This window comes from Rhinolophus hipposideros (genome assembly GCF_964194185.1).
Source record: "Rhinolophus hipposideros genome assembly, chromosome: 20".
NCBI classification, from domain to species: domain Eukaryota; kingdom Metazoa; phylum Chordata; class Mammalia; order Chiroptera; family Rhinolophidae; genus Rhinolophus; species Rhinolophus hipposideros.
This window is the reverse complement of record NC_138066.1, coordinates 1,354,690-1,379,576: the sequence shown is the minus strand read 5'-3', so window position 1 is coordinate 1,379,576 and position 24,887 is coordinate 1,354,690. Positions and strand designations below refer to the sequence as shown.

General features: G+C 52.7%; 1 protein-coding gene across 1 annotated transcript in view; it reads right to left on the bottom strand.

The window, feature by feature from the left end:
• Positions 1-814: 814 nt before the first annotated feature.
• The window catches only part of DRC3 (dynein regulatory complex subunit 3), a 37,897-nt gene continuing 13,824 nt past the window's right edge, over positions 815-24,887 (bottom strand). Inside the window, exons 5-13 of the mRNA XM_081029663.1 lie at positions 19,781-19,927; positions 17,172-17,291; positions 16,478-16,590; positions 14,906-15,080; positions 9,931-10,062; positions 8,112-8,182; positions 6,569-6,692; positions 1,479-1,610; positions 815-1,127 (exon numbers count right to left, since the gene is read on the bottom strand). Of these exons, the coding sequence (XP_080885789.1) occupies positions 1,014-1,127; positions 1,479-1,610; positions 6,569-6,692; positions 8,112-8,182; positions 9,931-10,062; positions 14,906-15,080; positions 16,478-16,590; positions 17,172-17,291; positions 19,781-19,927 (1,128 nt within the window). The 3' untranslated portion in view covers positions 815-1,013. The remainder of the gene's footprint in view (positions 1,128-1,478; positions 1,611-6,568; positions 6,693-8,111; positions 8,183-9,930; positions 10,063-14,905; positions 15,081-16,477; positions 16,591-17,171; positions 17,292-19,780; positions 19,928-24,887) is intronic.

Below are 24,887 nucleotides of genomic sequence, written 5' to 3'. Positions count from 1 at the left end.
GGAATCGCGTCACCGACAGACAACTATGTGTGTGGCCCTTGACCCTCAGCCCAGAGCCTTTGGTTCCTGATTTTTAATCAAACCATCTTTTGAAAGTGAGTCCTTTTTGGTCTAAGCTGGTTGTTCCTACTACTTTAGAAAAAAATGATTTATTCTTGAAAATAGAAACTATATGTCATTCCTGGGTTAAAATCCCAGGCAGGCCTGGCAAGGCCATGCAACATGTGTGCACGTGTCCCACTCAGGGCACCCGGAGCGTCCTCCCGGGAGGCAGGCGCGTGTCCTGGTGCTGGGGCTCAGGGAGAAGGAAGCCGCAGAGTCTGGGTGCAGGCAGCAAAGGCTTTCTGAGCTTCCAGGCCTTGCACACCTCTCCCAACAAAACAAAATGGCATCTGTCCCATTCATGGGGCACCGGCCACTTGCCAGGTGCTTCTCCACGCTTTCCACACGTGTCCCCTGAACCCGTCACCTGTGCTCAGGGAAGGTCCTGTCACATCCCCACTCACGCATGAAGCTCAGGCAGCAGAGGTGACGTGTGATGCCCAGCCTGTGCTCTTCACCTCTGGGGGGTTGTTGGGTCCCTGCAGCCCAGCTTAGGGACCCGGAGCCGCAGCCTCTGCCTGAGTGGGCCGCCCGGGCCCCAGGGCTGTGTTGCAGCCGCTCTGGCTGCTCCTCACACCCAGAGGAGAGAAGGGCTCAGTCACACTGGCCGCCTCTGCCCACAGCCTGCAGCCTGCCCGGGAACATGGGAAACGCACACAGCTGGCATTGGGCGCCGCCCTGTGGAGCTGCTCACCTGGGCTTTCCTCCTGCTCCTACACGAATGTGAATTCTGATGATTTATTTACATAATGGAGGAAAGTGACACAAGTTCTTTCTTTTTCTCTACCTTTGGAAGTTTCTCCCGGGGTCGGGGAAGAACGGCGTTCTGGGTGGTGTGGGTTGAGCAGTCCCCAGTGACTGTCTTCTGAGGCCCGGCCCTGCAGGGCCGAGGCCGTGTCCTCACAAGGCCCCTAGTCCATAATGTCCGTGTACTCCAGGCTGTCCAGTTCGCTCTGCATGTGGTCGATGTATTGGTTGATTTCCCTCACGCGCTTACGGTTCCTGCTGATCTCGTCCTTGTGAATCTGAGGGGTGAAACCAAAGCCCAGTGTCCTCAAGTCAGAAAACCAGTTCATACCTTCCCCTGATCCAGTTTGGGGGAAAGAAAGGGACTTCTTTGAAGTTTGCGCAGTTACATCTTTCCCTTACTTCCAAGCTTCCTGTGTTCCGCTTACCTACCTGTTTGAAGTCAGAGAAAAATGAAGCACCTGGGTTTTCAAGTCCAGGCAATAGGAAGTCTTCTGGGTGGAATTCTACAGTCCTGCATTTTACTTCTTTCTCCATTTCTTACTGCAAATAGTATACACTCCCCAGGGAAGGTTCCCACTGTCCCTCGGGGCACTGGCGCGGCCTGCTGCGCCAGTTGCAGCACTCACCTTGTCCACTAACTGCGTACACCAGGAGTTGACCCTGGTCAGCAGCTCATCTTCTCGATTGTCGATCTTCAGGAGATGGATGTCATGCGATGTCCCGACAGCATTCACGATTGTGTCTTTGTCCACAAAAAGCTGGTGAGCGAAAGAGCTAATAAGTGAGTGTGTCTCACTGTGCCCCGAGCACAAAGCCAGCAAGCTGAGGATAAAAGAACAGCCGAGAGTCCCCTGGCTGGTGGGGGCAGTGCCGGAAGGTGGCTGCCCAGCACCCAGTGGATAGCCCACCTTTGTATCAGCGCCCTTTTCTCACAGCTTATCTCCCAGAGCCAGGCAGTGGCGGGTGTTACAGGGAAACAGCGATCCTCGCTGGGAGCGCATTTTCTCCAGGGAGAAGGCAGATGGCTGCCTCAGGGGTGACCTTACCCAGGACATCTGCGTTCACAATGGTTCTCTCTCGGTTGCCCTCATGTCTGACTCGCCTGAACCCCTGCTGGCTGCCTGGGATGTGTGAGATGAGGCTCTCCGAGGGCGTTGAGGCTGCTTTGAGGACAGAGGGCCCTGCACACTGAGGGGCGCTCACCTCATGTCTCTCCACTGCCCCTCATGTTAATCAAATCAAACCTCGGGTCGCAGTTGGGGTCTCCAGACTTCTCTTATTCCTCTCCTTACTTTCTGCCTAAAGATGTTGAAAGCGACCATCCTCTACTAGGCCTGCTGGTTCTAGGTGTTCGCATTGTGGCTGCTGTGTGCCTGGCACGGTTGAAAATCAAGTGGAATCATTTCCCAGAGCAGGGAAAGGCTGCCGAAGCACTTAGCAAATGGTTGCTTCCGCCGTGAAGGAACGTGCTTTGTAATGGTGCCAAGGACAGCACACGACCAGAATGTTTTACACTGAAGAGAGGACTACAGGGGGATGGATAGTTATTTTTTTCCTTTGTATGGTAGCAGGGAACGTGATAGTCTCCAAAATATGTTCTGTGGAATTTGAGTTGTGAATATTTCTGCAAAAAATTATTCTTTGGTCAAATACGTTTGGGACAGTCTGCATGCCCTGGGTCCCCCCTGCATTTCACGCTGCTCAAAGCATTTTTCCAGTGATGGCTCTGGAAAGGCCTGTGGAAAAGAAAATCTTTGGTCTCTCTCAATTTTCCAACAGATTTGGCCACAGATTTCTTTGCAGAGTAAAGCTTGTTACTATATGGTGGGATACTGGTTTTCCACAGAATCCCACATGGAAAAGCCAGGCTAGCTGATGCGGGGAGTGGGGCATCTGGGGACTAACTAGCACTGTCACTTGGGAGAAATGACAAGAAGTCATTAAGTTCTTCCTCTGTGCATAGAAGGTCCCGGGCCAGGCTCTGAGAAGGGTTCCGAGACACACACAGGCTGCCTGGCCATGAGCCTCAGGCAGCATGCGCTGGAGTGACTGCCGGCTATTTCAAACACGGCCACAACCGTATCGACTCATGTTAAAAGTGTGTCACAGCTGATGTCCTAAGCTAAGCAGAGAAATTGTCCCCCCAAAGTTTAAATATGTAGAAGACAGCTTTGGAAGCCGTGGTAAGTAAAGTCTGCTTGGAATGGACGAGATAAGAATAGGTTATAAAAAACTGACATTTGTAAAATACAAACGAAAGGAATCCGGTTTAAATAAATGATTTTAAAATGCAAGTTTCGAGTTGTTTCTGGATTGCAAGTGGCCTAGAGTAGTGCCTTCAAAATAGTTCTTATGGGTAGCATATTCTAGATTGCCCTCCCCTTTCTGCAGGTTGGAAGCCCTGACGTACAGGGGAGGGTATGCAGGGGTCCTTGAGGAGTGGCAGCCACTCCTGGCTACTGAGCGACTCTCCTGTTCTGTGGGCCTGGAGCTCATAAAGACATATTTCCTTCAAAACGACTTCATGGCTTGCGCCCTCCCCAGGGCCACCACGATGCTGGTGGTTTGAGGATTTGTGGGCCCTGTGTCCAGGTGTCATCAGACCATTCTACCAACCCGCCCTGGGCACCTGATGACACTGTGACCCCCTCCGCCACAGAGAAATGAGCAGAGATCCCGCCCGACCCAGTCCCTGCTCAGCTGAAGGGGCAGTGACCGATGGGAGCCTTCAGGTCCCAGCCAGGACCTTGTCACAGCCACCTTATCCAGGGACTGATGACCGGGTCACGCCCACGATCATTTAGCAGACTGGGGACTCACAGGTCCTATGGCCTGAGCCTGAGCACTGGTCCTACCCTTGCGGCTGGATTCCCACATGGTTGTTCAGAGCTCCCAAGAAGCATGGCCGGCCTCCCGTGGCCTCCTGAAAGTGGCAGTGGCTCATGGCAGCACGAGGCTAGCTCTGCGCCCCCAGCCCTGGTGGGAGAAGCAGTCGCATGCTCACTGCCCCGCTGACCTGGCCATGGGCAGCTGGCTGCCAGCGCCACTCAGGCCCTTCCCTCGCTGCCAGCTCCAGGCTCCGTCCTTGAGCGTGTGTGTTCTGCTTTTCCTCCCAGAGTGGAGAAAGACTTTAAAACATAGATTTGGCTGTAAGTATGTCATGAGCTGGTCATAATAACTCAGCTGAATGAGTTTTGAAGCAAGGAACAACCTCACAGTGTGACTTTTTACATACGCTCACTGATAATTAGAAACAGAAGCCAGATCTTTTCAGCAAAGGCCTGTTCCCTCCTCCGAACATCCCCACCTGCTACAGGCTCAGTAGACATTTGTCAAAGGCTTGGAGTCAAAGTGCTTGTGTTCAAATCACAACCCTACGGCTTATACACTGCGCGTCTTAGGGGGGTCACGCTCATCTCTGCCTCAGTTTCCTCATCTGTAAAAGGGCGCCGTAATGGTACCTTTTCCGCTTTGTTGGTGTGGAGACTAAAAGAGCGAATGTGCACCCAGTGCTTCTCCCACAGCTGCCCCGGAGGCCCTTGGGAACTGTCAGCTATTTTGTCACTATGACGTCTTACCGTCAACGCATGCTTTTCTCCCCCGAGACACAAGCTTGCCTAACTCGAAGGACACAGAAGCAACAGTGTAAGGTCCTGGCAGCGTCTCGCTGCTACTGCACATTCCCAAGAGGACAGAGGCTCACACAGGCCTGCTGTGACAAGGGTGTCCAGTGGGCACTGCAGGCTGCCCCCGCTGGGCGACAGCACCCCTGCCGTGGAGCCCAAGGAGCCCCTTCGCTCAGGGGCAGAGCTCCGTTACCCGAGTGCCTGGGGCCGTGGGCAAACCAGAACACAGCCTGCAGTCCACAGTGGGGGCCAGCGGGGCCCAGGCTCCGCACCGTTCAGACTCGTGGGAATACAGACCCCGGTCCTCAGAAGCTGTGCTGTCCGGGGCAGTTTACCAAACTTCTCTGAGACACAGTTGTACCCCGTTTTCGCATCTGTAAACAGGGTGCTAAGAGGACTGCCTGCGTGGGGCCTCTGGTGAGGAAGTGGGCTCGTGTGAGCGTCAGGCTCGATGCCTGGACAGTGGGAGCTGTTGGGGAGGGGAGCTCTGCACCACCAGCCGCCTGGTCAGCACCCCACCCCCCTGCAGTCAGCAGGTGCTGAGTGCTCCTGGAGCCACCAAACAGGTGTCAGACGGCGCTGGGCAGAGCCATCCTGACAGGAGAGAGGGCTGCCACTGGAAGGCCGGGCCAGCCTGCTTGTCTGCCACGGACTTGGGGACATCTTTTCCTGTGTGTCCCAGTCTTTAGGGAGGGAGCATGTTTCAGTCCTGTGCCTGCTGGATGTCACAGGCCTGGGAGCTGTGCCATGAGGGAACTGTACCCACCTCTTGTGGTCCGGGGGTTGCAGAGGGGGTCTTAGTGGCAACCTTACGTCAGGGCTGGGGCATCTCCCTGTGTCTGGACAACAGCATTTAGCGTGTGTTTAGGGAACAAGCTGGTGACACAGTGGCCCTGTCTCCATGCTGCTGTGGCAGCGTCTGTCTTAGCCCAGACGGAGACTGTGGGAGTTGGGCACTGCTGGACTCGGTGTCTGCAGAACTTAGTCTGCACCTAACTTCTGGACCTTGGCTGCTTGTTGCCAGCACTGGGGAGGTATGTGGTGGTGAAGAGGCCATGCCCACCCTCTCTATACTCAGTGTGAGGAGTCACGTAAGCGAAGCAACATAAACAAGATAGCTTGAAATTGTGATAAAGGCCTCTGACAATGACAAACGGGGTGTGTGATGGATGAGTTTTCAGGAAGGTGATGAGGGAAGGGCTCGCTAAGGACCTGACATCTGAGCTGAGATCTGAATGACAAAGATGAGCCCAGCGCAGGAGACCAGAGGGAAGGGCATGTCTGCCAGGTGGAATAGCAATGAAAGGATAAACCTGGGAGGTGAGGGAGTGGCTCGGAGGCGGGGGAGCGCGGTGTGGGGGGGAGCGGGCAGGCATGAGGGTCTGGAGGACGCGGGTGAAGCGCTGACTGAGTCATCGGGAGCCCTGAGAGGGTGTGTACAAAAGGTTTTCGGAAGATCTCTGGCTACCACCTGTAAGACAGCGGTCAGGAGGCCGGTGTCCAGGCAGAGGCCAGTGGTGGCTTCACTTGGTGGTAGCAGAGAGGGAGAGAAGCTGAGAAACCGCGACTGGCGTGAATGATGAGGGAAGGAGAGCCTCCCGACAAAGTATGTGGGCCTGGGCCCTCCCATCGCTGCCCGTGCCTCTTCCCAGACACACTCTGACTGGACCCCAATGTGGGAGCCCCGGAGCCCCGGGGAGGGGACCCTGCTGCTCTGTGACCATTAGTCACTGGCAGTCCGGTGGAAAGTAGGATGGCGCCAAGCTGCATCAGAACTGGTGCTTGGCGGCGGTACTCACACCCTAGCATGGCTTCTCGTCATAGAGACTCACGAGCTAAGAAAACCTTTGGGGAAGTCTCAGACCTTAGCTTCTGTTAGTAACTGCGTCTCTTACAAAGTGCCAGAAGCCCCCCAGAAGTGACCTTTTGGAAACCAACCTGTTGTAAGTTGAAACTACCTAATTCTCAGGAGTTCCTCTTTCGTTGGCCACCACCAGGTGCTTTGTTAGCCTATTTCATCTGCCGAGCACCCTGCAAAGAGGGGTCGTGTCCCCTTCTGCAGAGCCCCCAGCCCCACCCACCACACTCACCGCTCGCACGTCCTCAGGGAGGTCCTCATCCAGCCCCCCCTTGAGTATCTTCTCCAGGGTATTGACGCAGATCTCCAGGAGCTTCTCGTGGTGGTGGGTCTCCAGGTCCCGACACTGAGCCATCGTGCAGTCTGGAGTCAAGCAAAGGCCAGGCACAGAGCAGGCTCCACAAGCCCCTGAGCTGTGGGCTGGGGCCATTTCTGCTCCAGGAGAACAGACGTCTGAGGGCCAAAGGGCAAACTGGGAGGTCGCAGGGCACTGTCACCTTGCCAGCTGTCTAGCTGTGCACACCACACCTCAGGCTCTCCTGCCTGCCCCCGCCTCACTGACCCATGGCAATGGGGCCCCACCTGTCCTTCCGCCATCCACTTCCTCCATCCCCTCACCTCCTGACTTGACAATAGACTAAAGCCTGGCCTCCCGCTGTAGCTCTTTCTCCCCAGGGCAGCTCGAGTGCAGGTGGACAGGACCCCATCCCTGCTGTGCTTACAGCCCTCCGGGGGTTTCCCCCTCTACTGTGCTCTAAAGGCCTCCTCTTGGATCTGGAACTCTCCGGCTCTTCTCAGGACCTTTGCACGGGCTGCCCCCTCTGCCTGGTACGCCCTCCCCACCTTTGCACCGAGTCCTCTGGCCCACCCTCAGGTCCTCACTTAGTGCCCCCCACCCAGGGAGGCTCCAGGCCCTGGTCTCTGGGTTGGCTGCCTCCGTAACTTCTGTCTCCCTGTAGGACAGTGTGTCCAGGAAGGCAGGACCAGGGATGCCTTCCGGGGTAGGGCACCACAGTTCACACCCTACACGGTGGGGCCCTGAGTTCATGGGCAGAGGGGTCAGTCAGGCCCCAAAGGTTGGCTCCGAACCCCGACATTTCACCTGCCAAGCTCATTATTAATAATTTGTCAGTGTGTTCGACTTGGAGGGTGCCCTCCAACCCTGTGTGGGTACCTGGGCTGTGGGGTCCCCTTGAGTGTCACTCCGCTGAGAACATGCCAGGAGCTCTCCTACAAACAACGCCCCCACCCCGGCACAGCGCCCCTGCGGGGGTTACTCAAAGCTGTCGTTGTTCTGAGGGGTGCGCAGCTCTCCCAGACCCCACCACCGGAGAGCATTCTTTGAACCCTCCACTGCTTGCCGAATCTCCATCCTTGGAAGGTGCGGGCTTTCTCTTGGGGCAAAACTGGAGGTTTTACATTCCTCTAAATTCAAAGGTGGAGATTCCCACTCAATAGGATCCTGTGATGAATTGAGTGTCTTTGGGGTTGAGGTACAGATCTTCCTACAAATCAAACAGGCGTGTAGTTCTGGTAAAAAGCGAGTGCTGACTTTTGACTGTGTCTGCCATCGTGTGTAGGGTACTGGTGGCAGTGGAGGGGGCAGGCGTTTGACCCTGCAGGGGACCCCACTCATTTGCATCCAGCTTAGTTTGTGAAGAAGCGTTACCTTTCCCTGTCTCCCCTAGCCCCCAGAGGCAGGGTAGTGGTGTGGGTCAGGATACCGCCACGGCCCAGCACTGCCTCCCCAGGGAAGGTCACCAAGGAAAGGATATAGGCTTTGGACATTCTCGATAAAGAGCCCCACCAAGTCGGTGATGTTCCTTTCAAACATGTTTATAGTCTCCTGGAAACAGGAAAGAACACAGTCAACATGCATGCACATTTACACATGAACTTGACGGGTCCAGCCTCAGAGCAAAAGGTGCTCCTTAGAGCTTAGACAGCAGCTGCTCTAATCACAGACCTTCAGGATAGACACCAGTCACCTTGGCCTTCCTGGTAGGTGTCTGTGAAATGACCCTACCTCTCCCTCCTGACCTCTGTCCCACAGCTCCATTACTCTCGGGCCAATTCAACTCCCTTACCACCCCTTGCATGTGTAATGGGTGCCTGCTCCAGGCCTTTGCCTATTCCGTCTGCCGGGAACACCTGTCCTGGTTTTACCAAGCCCCACCACACACACAGAGCTCCTCCCCTAATTGTGGCTTCTCAGTGGCATGCATCTATCATCCCCAGAGAAACAGAGGGGCCGTCACTAAGGGCCAGACTGCCTGGGTCAGTATCCCAGCTCTGCCGCTGTGTGTAACTCTGGAAATGTTATTTAACCTCCCTAGACCTCAACTTCCTCATCTATGAAATGGGTTTCCTTCATAGTACCTGTGTCAGGGAGTTGTGGTGAAGTGTAAATGAGCTACTTTGCACAAAATGCTGTGCAAGGCACCTGTGCCTGGCAGAGGACACCCTCAGTAACGCTGGCTGTTATCCCACACCCCTCACATCAGTGCCGTGAGGGCACCCCGGCCTTGTTGCCTGCCAGTGGTTAGCAAGGCACTCGGGGCCTAAGTGGGAACAATGGAAGATGCCTGGTGAAGCCAGCTACCCTGTGAGGCCCAGGACTGCAGAGTGGGTTGAGGGCGCAGGAGTCCACACGAGCCTGGGGATATCTGCAGGCCAAGCCAATTATACGTGTATAAACATCCTTATAATGAATAAAAACAGGGGACTGAAAAGCACGACTGCAGCCTTTTGGCTGCTGTGCACAGGTACGACAGTGATACAAGTACGACTGTGCATGTGTCTTGGGGACTTTGGGGGGTTGAAAAGGGGATCCCCCTGCTTGCAAAGGTTGGGAGCCGCTGCCTACGCCTCCTCTGAGGCTCGCATGCTGCTCTCCGTGCATGAGTGCTCCCCAGTGGGGCGCACGCATCTGCTGTGTGATGTGATGGGGAAATCTATCCTGCGGCTGAGGTGTCACTTGACATGTGAGGAACTGATCAGGTGCTATCTCTTGGCCCAGCCATGGCAGCACCCAATGAGGTTCGATTCATCACAGCCCTTCAGAGTCCCAGCCTCGGCTGCCTTGTGAACACACCAGTCACTCTGGCCTCTAAGGAATTTTAGATAACAGCGCTTTTCATCTCTACTACTTAGTGCTGAATTGCAGGCCCCTTGCCTGGCCCCAACATGCGGCAACTACAGGCTCAGATGTGGAGGAGGCTTTGTTATCCTCCTCCTGAGTGGGGATCCACCTTGTTTTTTGAGTACCTGGGTCTAATAAAATCCTCTCCCTGCTGAGGCTCTGGGCTCCTCCAGAGTTGGGGGGAAACATTCCAGAGGAGTAATGAGCTCACCTCTCATGCTGCTTAAGAGTCACTTGCAATGTAAATGACTGAAATGTATTAAAAGCAAACAGGACTGATGAGCAGAAAAACGTCAGTCTGACATGCTGAATTGCACTGGACAGTTCCAGCAGAGGAGACCCCGGGAAGGCTAGAGCTAGAGTGTGGTTTTGCAGCGGTATCACCCGGCTCTTGCAAATGAGCTTGGCAGGGCATGGTCACGTCACCTGTGTGCCCAGGGGCCCGGCCTCACCTCCAGCTGTTCTACCAACTGCATCTCCAGCGTCATGAGCACGTTGTACAGCTCAGTGATGTCCTCGCCGTACTCCACTATCTTCAGCTCGGTGCTGGCTATGTCGGCCTCGTCTTGAATGGCACTTAGACTCTGAAAACAAAAGCCTGTGCTTTAGGGATCCACAAGTAAGTGCACTTAGTTAGTGACAGTGGGCAGGGCGGTTTTGTAGGTAAGAACTTGGATTCTGAATTCGGTGTGCCAAGCTCAAGAGTCAGCTCTGCCACTTGCCAGCTCTGTGAGCTTGTGGAAGCTAAGCACCCTTTCCGTGCCTCGTGGCTGTTAGAGCACTAGCTGACAAGTGCTAATCCACATTACTTAGCTCGGGGTTTTATTAGAGGTGGCTGGGTTGCGTGGAAGGAGCAATGGCTTCAGAGTCAGGTGGATGTGAATTTGAATCTTCTCTGGGTCACTGATTAGCAATGTGACCTTGAGAGACTCACGTCTATTCTCTAAGCTTCCACTGCTCATGTAAAGGGGAGAAGCTGTGCTTCTCACAAAGTCCTGGGAAACAGGCTGTGTGTGGGGTCTTGGCTCATAGTGGGGCTCAATTCGCGGAGACTCCAACAAAAGGCCTCTACTATAGAAGGCACAGGGAGGGAGAGATACTGGAAACGTGAGACGGGTCCAGTCTTTGAGGACACCAGTTAGACCTCACAGAACCCCAGTAAGTGAGTGGGTGTTAGCAATAATCATTGCTAGCTGGACCATTTGGAAGGAGAGGGTGCTCACAGGCTGGAGAGTACCGTGCGGTCCAAGCCCACCACTGAATACGAGCTGTTCACCCACAAAGGGCCTGGGGACTTGGCCACCGGATGCAATGTTGTCAGGCGGGGTCTCTGGTCCCGCTTCCTGCAGAACGCAGGACATGGTGAGGCCGAAAAGGAACACCCACGGAGCCATAGGTAGGGGAGTCACACCACTATGGTCTCACTGGAGGCTGGATCTACACGACCCGCAACTCGCCTTCTGCTTCTCTGCCTGCCACCCAACCAACTGACCAACCAGCTCAGCCACGGCAGTTATATTAGTGGCTACTGGCTCACTGGTTACAGCTGACGGCCATGTGATCACAGCTCACAGCCATCTACTACCAGAGCCAGCACCTGTCCACGTGAGGCCGAGAGCCCGGAAACTGCTCTCTGGGGCTCTGTCCCCACAAATGTCAACTTGTTTCTGTTGATGTTTGGTATTAGTTGTGAAGGAAAAGTAACTGGACACAATTCAGGGGGTGAATGGTGTTTATAATAATGGCTACCCCATCTGTAGAAAAACCAGGTTCGATTCCTACCTCAAGCCTTACATGAAAACAAATTCCTGACAGTGTGGATTTAAATGTAAAAAATAAAGGCATACAAGTACTAAAAGAAACAACGGAGAATTTTAAATATATTATCTCAGCATGGAGAAGTCCTTTCTAAGTGTAACCAGAAGAAAAGACTGATAAACTCTACTACACAAAAATTTTTAACATTCTGAATGGTATAAAAGCACCATAGGGAAAATGATAAGACAAACAACACACTGGGAAAAAGATTTGCAAATTATTTCACTGACGCAGGGCTAATTTCTCAATTTATAAAGTGCTCCTTCAAAGTAATACTGTGGGGACAGAGCCAGGAGTGCCGTGTCCAGGCTCTTGGCCTCACATAGAAAGGTGCTGGCTCAGGTAGTAAATGGCCATCAACTGTGATTGGATGGCCATCAGCTGTGGCTCGTTGGCCGTCAGCTGTAACCAGGGAGCCATTGGCCACTAATACAACTGCTATGGCTACGCTAGCAGAAAATAGGGGCTAGCAAGAAGATGGTGGCTGGCTAAGCGCGGATTGCAGTTAGCACGACGGATTGCAGCTAGCGAGTGAGGTGGGTTGGCAGAGAAAAGTGGATGGCAGTTGGCGGATAGTGTGGCTCCTGCTTCCTGTGTCTCCAACTCAGCCACCAGCGAGACTATAGTGGTATGACTCCCGTATCTACGGCTCCGTGGGTGTTCCTTTTTGGCCTCACCATGTCCTGCGTTCTTATGTGGGGTTCTTAGGTGGGGAGCGGGAGCTGAGACCCCCCCGCAGGCCGTCCCACATGACAAATAGTTTTTTTAAAAAATAAAAAAGGGAGAGAAACACCAAATAGAAAAAATTGGTAAGGGCATATTCTGAGAACAAACAGTTCACAGAATAAGGGACACAAATGTTTGTAAAACATGGGATGCTCACCCCCATTTAAAAGCAAATAAACATCCACTCCTAGTGTGACAGATTAGCAAAGATGACAAAGCCTGCTAACGCCCACAGAGCTGCAGCCTCAGTGGAGTGAGTTGGGCAAATAACTAGTAAACGTAGCAACACACAGTGCGTGCAGGTTCCATCCTACAGATTACACCCGCAGCAAGTTCTTCATTGCAACACTGTTTGAAAGAGCAAGCCATTGGAGAAAAACCTAATTGTCCATCAATAGGGATTAGTTTAACAGATTATGGCTCACCCATGCAATGACATATTTTACAACTATTAAAAGCATGAAGCAACTCAAGTTTTGGGAGGATCTCTACGCTGCACAGAGAAAATAGCAAAGTGTGGAACAGTGCATTCTACACTTTCATCATATACACATACATTAGCACGCACACACAGATAGGCACGCACATGCAGAATGCAAACATGCCCATGCACACAGACACACACGGGCATGCACATGCAGGCACACGTGCACACATGTGCACACATACAGGTATGCACACAGACACACACACATGTACACACGCACACACGTGTGCATGTACATGGCAAATGGCACACATGTGCACACGTGGGTTGGAGGCAGACTGCACTCCCCTGTGTACATTTTTCATTCCGGTCTACGCTTACACTTGTACGATGTTTCCCCGAAAATGAGATCGGGTCTTATATTAATTTTTGCTCCAAAAGATGCATTAGGGCTTATGTTCCGGGGATGTCATCCTGAAAAATCATGCCAGGGCTTATTTTCTGGTTAGGTCTTACTTTTGGGGAAACACAGTATTACCTATTCACTACTGGTCACTACCTGGTCACTAGGTGACTACAACTACACATAGACGTCCGTCGTGTGTTTTGCTCTGGTCCATCTCACTGTCCCCACTACAGTCTGCGAGGCTGTTTTCGCCCTTTCACTAATGAGGAAATGGAGGCTAGGAGAGCGTCATCAGTGAGGGGTCCGCCTGAACCGCCCCTGCTGGGCCCCAGGAGGGGCGCTGTGTGAGCCTGGGCCTAGTGGGGGTGTGAGAGGACTGCAGGACAAGCTTGTAGGAGAGGCTCTGTGAGGGGAGGGCCTGGGGCCTCGGGCCAGTGAGGCTGTGAACTTCCAAGACACGGGGTCAATTGGGCTGAGCACTGCAGGCCCCTGGGAGCACCGGGAAATCCCAGGGCCAGGCGTCAGCGTGTCATCGGGTCCCCCTGGTTCTGGCTTGTGGCTGGATGAGGATTTCTGCTCTAGGCTCTAGGAGAAGAGTGCTCAGGTTCGTCAGCTCATCCGAGGCAGCCTGTGAGGACGCCGCCATGCAGACCAGCGTGGCTCAGCAGGTCTGAGGAGCAGCGGCTGGGGAGTTGGGCTTGGTGCCAGCAGGACAGCACTGGCGGTGGCGGCCCAGGTTCTGCTTCTGCAGGGCGTCTGTTGCTGAGGGGCCCGGGCCCCAGCCTGGGGCTTCAGGAGGCGCCAGCTGGCTGACATCCAGGTGTCCCAAATCCAGTGGCTACAGGGACCAGATAAGAAATGTCACGCAGGAGATGCCACACCGGGCCGTAGGGGCCTGGAGATATGGCCTGTCCCGAGGGAACAACTGACGCGGGGGCCCTGAGGACAAGTGCCTCCAGAGATGCTGGCGATCACGGTTTTTCTGTGAAATCTTCCCGTTTTTAACATCAGCAGGATGTTCAAAATGTTTTAAAACCCTCAGCGGGCCAAGCAAAATACACATGTGAGCCAAATGTGCTTCTCTGCTGACAAGTTGGAACCTCTGCTTGAACATATAACACCCTCCCTGTAACCTAGGTCCAGCTGGGGAGCCTAATGAGACAAGAAGAGGGCTGGAGGACGGGGCCTGCGGCGTGGGAGGGCTGGCAGGCAGACTGAGCCGTCGCCAACCCCTGAACTTGCATCACCAGTGCATTTTGTTCTGCTTTAAACTAAGAGTTCTCAGCCAGGAGGGGCTTTCTGGGCGCCTGGAAGCCCCCGACACTGCAGGCCAGTGTTCACATACTTGGTGTGTAAACAGATTTGTGAGGAGACAGGAGGTCCACAGCTCGCTTCCCTGAGAGTCTCAGGTGTGTGACTCAGAGCAGGTTAGGAACTGGTCTTTAAAAGTAATGCTAACTAAAACAATCCCGTCAAGGACACATGGCCGCGGCTTAGGCTGGGCTGAGTGCGCGCCTCTGCCTTGGTGAACCGCCTTTCTTTCCTCCGTCAGCCCTGGACAACTCTCCTTGGTCCCACAAGCCTCAGCCAGAGTTAAGCTGCCCCCGGAAACCCGCAGGGCTTCCCTCCAGGTTGGCCCTGGCCTGTCTCCAGGGAAAGGCCTGGGACTGCGCCCCTCACCAGATGGCAGCTGTCTCAGAACAGGAGCGACGTCCAGCATGGCTCCTGCTTCCCAGAGCTGGGCACAGAGCAGAGCTCAGAAAATGCGAAATGAACGAAATGAACATTGTCACCATAGTAGTAGTGGTAACAATCACACCATTTTAATAGCAATGATGACACTACCTTGGACCCCAGGCATGTTTTAGGGGAAGGAGCCCCACAGGCCCCACAGGCTCAGCCCTGGCCAGCAAAGGAGCTGTGGTTGCCCCGGTGGAAGGCTCAGCCACTGAGCTGTGTGAACTCTGGTAAATGGGGCCAAGGCTCACGGGCCTCAGGCCGTCAGGGGTACAGAGGCTACGGGGGGTGGGGGTGGGGGAACAGGACCTACCACCAAGTGCTTCTCCTCGAACATGGCAACCCTGTGTTTGCCCTGCTCCTGGTTTTCCCGGACGGCCTCCTGGACACACGCATTGAACGTGTCGAGCTCCACTTTCCGCTTTTCCTGCTGTTTCAGTCCATACTCGAAAATGTTCAGGCAAATGATGACAAATTTGTCCTTGTATGTGAGAGGCTGTTAAGGAAGCTTGAGGCTGTTTCGGGTGCAGGCCTTGGTGGAGGGAGTTGAGATTTAGAGGACAAGGCAGTGTGTGTGGGGGGTCTCTACCCCCCAGCCTGAGGGATTCAGGAACAGGAGCTGTATGAGGGAAGAAGGCGGGGGCCAATGCAGAGCAGACGACAAGTATGTTAAGGGAGCCCCCAGAAGAGACTCCTGGGGGACCTGGCAGGGCCAGGAGGGGCTGGGAGTCCAGGGGAAGCAGCCCGGTCTGGGAGCGAAGCAGTGAGTATTTCTGTCTGTGCTGTGTCGTCTAGAGGGCACCTTTATTGAAGCTCTGTCTTCAGGTGCTGCAGGTGTGCTGAGGGAAACTGCGAAGGTGGGGGGACCCCAGGCTAGAAGCAGAGAGAGCCAGGTTCTAGCGCTGGCTCGGCTGCTGCTTCTCCCTGGCAAGCTACTTCCCTCTGGGCCTCGGGGTCCTCGCCTGCACAACACAACCCGCTGCAGGGAGTCCTTGAGAGGGCCTGGAGGGCAGGCAGTAGCTGCAGCCTCGACATAAGCCCAGGTCGCCCAGCTGGCAGGTGGCAGAGCCAGGCGGGAGCCCATCTGTGTGGCCCAGAGTCCTGCTCTTCTCCAGGCTCTCCCCGCTCCCTCCCACACTCTTCAGCATGTTGGGCTCTTTACAGAGACTTTTTCTTTACCCCGAGACGGAGGTTCCACAGACCCAAGGAGGTTCCACAGACCCACGGCAGTTCCACAGACCCATGGAAGTTCCACAGACCCACTCTGTGACTCGTTGCCTCGTCTTAGTACCCTCAGACCAGGAACCCCTCAAAGCTATCCCAAGCCCCTCAGCATATAGTTTAAGCCAACTGATTAGCCGACCCATCCATGGCTTTGATGACAAGTGTCAGTCACAATCCTGTGTGTTCCGCCAACTGGGAAAAGTGCAGGCTCTCAGCCCCACAGACTAGGGTTGGAGTCGCAGCTTTTAGCTGTGTGACCTTGGACCAGTCCACCTCTCCAAGGAGAGCTTCCCCAAGTGTAAAATGGGATTATTAGCAGCATCCACGTAGTGGGGCGGTTGAGAGAATTATACGAAAAGCACACAGGAGAACCAGTAAATACGGCAAAGGAGATGTCACATTTCCTTCTCTGACAGGCTGGCTTGTCAATATCCAGACCCGGGCCATGTGACCAGACCCCCATGTGTCCCCTGAAATCCAGACGCTCCCTGTGCCGCTCAGATGACCTGGCTCTGCCCTGAAGTGGAGGTTTTACCTTCCAGGGTCTCAGAGAGAGATGGGGAAGCTAAGGCCCACAGTGGGAAGGGACTTGCCCCGGGCAGGCTGGTGGCATGGGGCCCAGGCTCCGCCAGAGAAGGCAGCCATGACCTTGGAAGGATATGCCTCAAGGAGCTCACCAACGCTGGGCAGGCACGCCAGCTTGTTGCCTTCCACGTCCTCAGCATACATGCTGTCAAACAGGAAGGAGCCGTTCAGGTGCTCGACAAACGCAGCCTGTGGTCAGAAACACAGCCAAGCTCTGGGGCTGACCCACTGCACAGGCCCTGCGCTGGGCACTGGGGCTGGCGGACGCTCCGTCCCCCGAGGGGGGCAGGGCAGGAAAGGGCATGCTGGGCCCAGGGCCGCGCTCGGAAGGAGGTCCAGTGGCATAAACCTGGAAGCTGCACATGGCCTGGTCTAGGAGGGAAGGTGGCGACTGTGGGAGGCGGCAGTGGGGCTCAGCTTTGAATCCAGGGCTGGGCTGGATAGGGAGGAAGTTGAACTTCCTGGCTCCATGGGGAACTGCCTAGGGGGTTAGGAAAAGGAGCTGCTCTGACAGAGTGTTCAGCTCCATCTCCCCAGCCCTGTGCAGGGGACAGGTGTGTGGGTCTGGGCAGAGCGAGGCAGGGGCAGGGCGCCAGGCCCTGTGGCTGGAGCCGACTGACACGCCCCGTGGGAGCCAGGTGTGGGTGCACGGCGCCTGCTTCCTGGGCTCTGCTGACCTTTGCTCACTGGACTGAGGCCTTGTGGCTAGCTCACATTCTGGAGCCAGGGCAGGGAGGGGGGGAAGTGTGGGACCCACGTGCAGAGCGTACCCTATGCTCCTCCAGTTCCTTCCGCAGGTCCTGCTCATTCTCCAGCTGGGCCTGAATCTGGTTCTCCCGGTGCTTCAGCTCGTCGAGGCTGTACTGGTGTTTAAGCGCCGCCAGCTCTTTCTGACAGGGAAAGGGGAAGGGGCATTGTGACCAGGGGACATTTGGTAATTGGAAGCCATGCTGCCCTCTGCCGTTCTGTGGTGTCCCGAGTGTGGGTGTGGGTGTGGATGAGAACGGCTTGTTGCCCTTTTCAAGTATTCTGAGTCTAAGAGAAATTAGGGAAGGACCAAGAGGGGTGGAGGAAGGCAGCCCAGGACCCTGCCCCCGAAGGTGCTCTGGCTCTCTTTCAGAGGTGCACAGTGAGGAAGAGGAGAGCTTAACTGAAAAACCGGCCTCACGGGTCTGGTCACAAGGATCTTTGCCCTTGGCTCTGCGCCCTGCCGCCTCCTGGCTGTCCTCACCCCTCTGGCTCATCCCCCTGTGCCTACTGGGGATGCAGGTGTCCCTAGGGCGTGGTGCTTGCCCTCCTGGGCTCACCCTACACACCCCAGGTGATCTCACCTGTGGTAAGGGACAGGGACACAGGGATACCGGGTTCCGCTGCCAAAGCCTCACAAACTGGGCAGATTCTTTTTTCCCAGTGGGGGAAGTGCTAAGGCTCCAAGGATAAAGTTCTTCATCCTCTGACAACACTCAGGTCTCTACCTCCAGCTTAGACCCCACTGAGCGCTGGACCTCAGCTGCTGGTGACCTCATACCTCCTGGCTGCCCCGAGAGCACCGCCAACTCGCCTCTGCCTTGCCAGGGTCCTACGATGCCCCCAGTCAGCCAGCACCCGGGCTGTGCCCAGGTCTGTCTGTGCTCCTTCCTGATTGCCTCTTCATCTGTCACATCATCTCTTGCCAGGAGCCCCGCCTCAGCTGCTAGCTGGCCTTCCCTATGCACCCTGTCCCCCTCCAATGTGTGCACTCCTTCCCAGCGAGCAGCCATAGCAAGCTGTTAAATGTAAACATGATCTTGCAGCCCCTCGTTTACCTCGTATGGCTTCCTCTTGGGCACAGGTTAATGACAAACTCCTGCTGTGGCCGACAAGGTCCTGCCTGCCTACCCCCACCCCGTAACCCCCACCCCATATCCAGCTCTCTCAACTCCAGCAACTGGCCTGCTCACGTAGGGCCTCTGCACGTGCTCTGCCTTCTGCCTTTACCCCGCCAACTCCTGCCCATCCTGTAGCTCCCCGCTCAAAACCACCTCCCCGGGAAGCTACCTCCTAACCACCAACGCCCTCCCGTACATCCATCTCAGCCCCTGTCTTTCCCTCCTGACATTTTCACGTGTCTGTGGGAAGATCCAACTGTGTGTTGGCTCCACAAAGGAAGGCAGGGGCTCCCCCAGGTCCGTGCAATCCCAGAGCCTCCGCTTGCCTTCTCCGTCCTGCGCTGTCTGGGGCCCGTTTCCTCCCGAACCTGATGTCAGCACACATCAGTGTAGTTTTATGCCTAACACGGGCCTTGGCTGCGAACAGTTTACATTGCCCAGAGTTGAAACCCTTCTAAAGATCTCTTGCTCGTCATTGAGCTGTACGCTTACATGCCTTGCTTCCCCCTTGCTTCCACTGGGTTCTCCTGGCTGCTCCCCACATCAACTCAGGGTGCCCCCAGGACAGGTTCCTTTCTCCCAGGAAAGGCACCGCTTCCCGTGAGAAGGAGAGGGTAGCTCAAACAGTCCTCGGTCTCCCTGGCTCCCAACACACAGGGACACCCGGGTTCCGCTGCCAAAGCCTCACAAACTGGGCAGATTCTTTTTTCCCAGTGGGCGAAGTGCCCACAGACTGATCACTCTGTAAAGAATAAGAAGCAAGTGAGAGAGAACCGGCGTATAGCAGAGGCCGCGGGAAAGAAGTGGGCAGAGGGCTGAGCAGGCGGCGGGCAGACGTGACGGTGGGCAGACGTGACAGTGGGCAGACCAGGCGGAGGACAGACCAGGCGGTGAATGGGGAAAGGCCCTCCCCGGGGGCCGGCGCTGCACAGGAGCTGAAAGCACAGGCTCTGCGGCTGGACGGCCTGGGTCCAATTCCCTACTTGACCACCACTGGTCATGAGATCAGACTGAGTCACCTCACCATTTGCAAGCTGGGGGTGAGAGCAGGGCCCACATCACAGGTTGTTGTGAAAATAATGTGAAATAACGCAATGTGTTTTGCATATAAGTGCATGACAACCGTTAGCTGTTAATATTGTTTCTGGGGTCACATAAAGTACGGGTGAATCCTGGCTCTGCCACAAGCTGCTGTTCCTGGCTAATGGCTGATCCTCACTTGGTCTCCTCGACTACGTTATCCAGAAAACCAGGCAGTGTAGGCTGGCTGTGAGGGGGCTGGAGGCACCCCATGGCAGGGGCCTGGCCATTGTGAGCATGCACTCAATAGTGACCATGAAGGTCCTGCTGGAATCGCTCTGACAGAGGCAGCGAAAGGAGTAAGGAAGAGGGAGCTGCCCTTTCTCTCCTCCTCGGGTACATGGGGAGCTCCGTCTCAGTGTCTCCTTCCATGAAACCAGGGGACCTGAAGCAGTCTCACAGAGCTGGGAGGCCCAAAGGGAGACACTTGCCATGTGGTCATCGATGCGCCGCGAGTCCAGGTACACGAGGTCAGGGAGGTAGGCCCAGACGGACATCTTGTAATCCTCTGCCTCGGCAATGGGGTTCCCAGAGAGGCTGAGCGCCCGCAGGTCCTTGAACCGCCGCAGGTAGATGATCTGGGGAACAGAGGGGGAAGACCCATCTTCTTGGCTGCTGCAGAGCTGAAAACACCCTTGGGAGTCTCTCTCTTTGGCACTCTGTTTAGCCATAATGTCTTCAGCACAGGGTGTAGTGACAGTGAGGGGGTGTTTGGGATTCCAAGCAGGACGGCTGCACTGAGGCCTTTGGTAAGTCCTGGGCTTTCCAAAGAACCAGCAGACCTGGGTTCAAATGCTACCTATGGGACAAGTTACCTAACATGTGTGAGCCTCAATTTCCTCATCTGTAAAATGGGTATAAGGAGGTGTAATAAGGGCCAAATGAAATGAGCTATGAAACGTGTATAGGAGAGTCCCTGACACCTACTCACTAAATGGTGGTAGTTGTTATAGTTATTATTGGTCACTCAGAATAGGTGTGCCTTTTTAGATTGTGAAGCCCTGTGTAAGGTCCAAATCTCTCCCATTAAGTGGAATCCAATTTATAGTTAACCTTGAATTAACTGGATAACAGCTAGTGGAATATTTCACTAACTACTGTTTATTTTTTGTATACCCTATTTTTATTAAAATGGGGGAAATGTCAACCAGATAGCTAATACAAACATACCTTATTATGCACTGTGCTTTATTGCGCTTTGCAGATATTGCATTTTTCACAAATTGAAGGTTTGTGGCAACCTTTTACCGAGAAAGTCTACTGGCATTTTTTTCAACAGCATTTGCTCACGTTGTGTCTCTGAATCACATTTTGGTAATTCTTGCAATATTTCAAACATTATTATTATTATTATTATATTTGTATGGTGATCTGTGATCAGTGAGGCTACTATTGTAATTGCTTTGGGCGCCACAAACCACACCCGTAAGAGACAGTGAACTTAATTGATAAATGAGGTATGTGCTCTGACTGCTCCACTGACCGGCCATCCCGCCCGGCCCTCTCTCCCTCCTCGGGCCTCGCTATTCCCTGAGACACCGCAATATTGAAATTAGGCCAATGAATAACCCTACACAGGCCTCTAAGCATTCAGGTAACAGAAGAGTCACATGCCTCTCACTTTAAATCCAAAGCTAGAAATGCTGAAGCTTAGTGAGAAAGGACTATTAAAGCCAAGACAGGCCGAAAGCTAGGCCTCTTGCGCCAAACAGTGGGCCAGTTGTGAATGTAAAGGAAAAGTTCTCGAAGGAAATTAAAAGTGCTACCCCAGTGAACACATGATAAGTGAAAAGGCCTTATTGCCGATATGGAGGAAGTTTTACTGGTCTGGATAGAAGATCGCACCAGCCACAACATTCCCTTAAGCCAAGGCCTAATCCGGAGCAAGGCCCTAACTCTCTTCACTTCTGTGAAGGCTGAGAGGTGAGGACGCTGCAGAAGAAAAGTTGGAAGCTGGGTGTAAGGAAAGAAGGCGTCGCCGTAACATAAAGGTGCAAGTGAAGCAGCCCGTGCTGATGGCGGAGCTGCCGCAAGTCTTCCAGGACGCCTAGCTAAGGTCAATAATGAAGGGGGCTACCGTAACCTCAGCTTCTCAGTGTAGATGAAACAGCTCCTATTGGAGGAGCTGCCGGCTAGGAGACGTAGCCAGAGAGGAGCAGTCGATGCCTGGCCTCAAAGCTTCGAAGGACAGGCTGACTCTCTGGTTAGGGGCTCATGCAGCTGGTGACTTTAAGTTGAAGCCAGTGCTTATTCACCATTCCAAAACTCCTAGGGTCCTTAAGAATTACGCTAAATCTACTCTGCCCATGTTCTATAAATCGAACAACAAACCCTGGATAACAGCACATCTGCTTACAAAATGGTTTTCTGAATATTTTAAGCTTACTGTTGAGACCTATGGCTCAGAACAAAAAATTCCATTCAAAATATTACTGCTCATTGACAATGCACCTGGTCACTCCCAGAGCTCTGATGGAGGTGTATGAGATTAGTGTCGTTTTCATGCCGGCTAACATAAAATTCAGCCAATACATAGAGAAGTAATTTCGACTTTCAAGTCTTATAATTTAAGAGATACATTGTGTAAGGCCATAGGTAGTGATTCTACTGATGGATCTGGGCAAGATAAGTTGAAAACCTCTGGAAATGATTGACCATTCTAGATGCCATTAAGACTATTTTGTGATTCATGGGAAGAGATCAAAAGGAGTTTGAAAGAAGTTGATTCCAGCCCTCATGGATGACTTCAAGGGGTTCAAGACTTCAGTGGAGTAAGTAACTGCAGATGTGGTGGAAACAGCAAGAGAACTAGAGTTAGAAGTGGAGCCTGAAGATGGGACCAAATTGCTGCAATCTCATGATAAAACTTTAACAGATGAGGAAGTACTTCTTATGGATGAGCAAAGAAAGTGGTTTCTTGAGATGAAATCTACTCCTGGTGAAGATGCTGAAGATTGTTGAAATAACAACAAAGGTCTTAGAACATTACATAAACTTAGTTGATAAAGCAGCTATAGGGTTTGAGAGGATTGACTCCAATTTTGAAAGTTCTGCTGTGGATAAAATACTATCAAATAGCATCACATGCTACAGAGAAATTGTTCACGAAAGGAAGAGTCAATGGATGCAGCAAACTTCATAGCTGTCTTATTTTAAGAAATTGCCATCTCAGCCTTCAGCAACCACCACCCTGATCAGTCAGTAGCCATCAACACTGAGATAAGATCCTCCAGCAGCAAAAAGATTACAACTCACTGAAGGCTCAGATGATGGTTAGTATTTTTTTTAACAATAAAGTATTTTTTGTAGTGAAACTTTTAAAATTAAATTTATTGGGTAACATTGGTTAATAACCTTATACAAGTTTCAGGTGCACAACTTTATAACACAACATCTGTATAGCCTACTGTGTGCTCACCCCCGGAAGTCTAGTCTCCTTCCATCGCCTTGTATTTGATTCATTTTACCCTCTTCAGCCTCCTTCCCCTCTGGTAATTACCATTCTGTTTGTTGTCTGCATCTGAGTTTGTTGCAAAAGAATATTTTTTTAATTAAGGTATGTACACTGTTTTTAGACATAATGCTGTTGCACACTTAATAAGACTAGCGTATAGTGTAAACATAACTTTTGCCATGTTTCCCCGAAAATAAGACTTAGCTAGACCATCAGCTCCAATGCGTCTTTTGGAGGAAAACTTAATATAAGACCCAGTCTTATTTTAATATAATATAAGCCTGCGTCTTATATAATGTAATGTCAGACATGGTCTTATATTAATTTTTGCTCCAAAAGACACATTAGAGCTGATGGTCCAGCCAGATCTTATTTTCGGGGAAACACGGTATATGCCCTGGAAAACCAAAACATTCATGTGACTTGCTTTATTATGATATTTACTTTATTGAAGTGGTCTGGAACCAAACCTGCAATATCTCTGAGGTATGCCTGTATTTTCTTTCATAGCAACTTCTGAGCACCTAGACACTGTCCTACTCTGCAAAAGACAGAAAAGAAACCTAGCATGCTTTTCTGTAGGAATTGTTCAGTTATTTATGTATTCATTCAACAAACATTATTAAGTACCTATCAGGCCTCAGGCACATGCTAGGCCTTGGTGAGTTAGGGGGTACAAAACCAACATGGTCCCTGCCCTTATCGCAGGAGCATTCTAGGGGTAGGGCACAAGAATGTTTTAAAAAGTAAATAAAATCATTACTTTTTTGGGTAAGTGCTATAAAAACATAAAGATTCGTCATGAGAAAAAATAATAGCGAGGTCTTTTTCAGTTAGGGAAGTCAGAAGTCTCTGAGGGCAGAGAGTGCATTCCCCGAAGCAAAAACAGCACAAAGACCCCGAAGCAGGAGAGAGCTTGGCATATGCCAGGAATTAAGCCAGGCCAGGTTGGCTGCAGCTTGGCTGGGGAGGGAGTTTGAGCAGGACTTGAGGCAAGATTGGAAACGAAGTCAGGGCTGATTCGTGTAAGACTTGGGTCAAAGCTGCAGTCACGAGTTTGGATTTTGTTCTAAGGACAATGGAAGCCATTGGAGTTTTAAGTGTATATGGGGTGGGGAGATAGGATGTGGTTTAATTTTTAAGAGGTCTCCCAGTGAAATTTCACGTTTCGTCTTTTAGATTGTTAAAGAGTGAACGGTCTGATAACCAAGTATATTGTGGAAGGAGAGAGGAAATAGGTCCTCTCATAATTGCTGGTGGGTTTGTAAATAGTTTCACTTCTATAGATGAAAATGTGGCAAGATCCATCAACATAAAAGGTGTACAATGCCCTCAAACCCAGCAATTCCACATGGACTCATCCAGGTTTAAAGTAAGCCCTCTTCAAGACATCCATTATAGCTTCTGTTTAACGACATGAGGCTGGAAACAACGTAAGTGCCCACCTGTTGGGGACTAGAAAATACATCGTGCCACATCTATGTAAGCAGTGGAATGATCCAGCAGAGAGGGAACTGATGACTCAGAAGGAGAGGGAATGACCGAAGGCAGGCACGTGGAGGGTTAGCCAGACAGATGTGACAATCACGTGAAACGTTTAAACAAGATGCCTGGAAAGATACATGCAACTTAGAAGCAGCTGTGGCCTGTGGAAAGGGCCAGGAGTGAGAGGGGCTCTTCCCTGCATGCCCTGAGTTCTGCTGAAACATCTGCTTGTTTTCAGTGCAATAAAAAGGTATTAAAAGAAGCCTAGTAAGTAAATAAATAACAAGAAAGTGTATAATTAGATGTCAGATATACAGTGCAGGTAAGAGCTAAAGTCACAGGTGGGTTTGCAGTGATTAAGTCAGGACTCTGACTTACCAAGGGAAGACACCAAAGGGGCTGGCCCCTGACTAGGCAAAGCGGATGCAGGGAATCCAGCATCTCTGGCCTGTGACCAGGCCTCCAGAACAATGAGACCTAGGCCCAGATACCTCGGCACTCCCCGGCGGCTTCCCCCAGCCATCTTCTTCCTTCCTCTTTCTCTCTGGGGACCAGCTTTACCCGCTTTTCTTCTGTATGGGCTACCTGGTACCCAACAT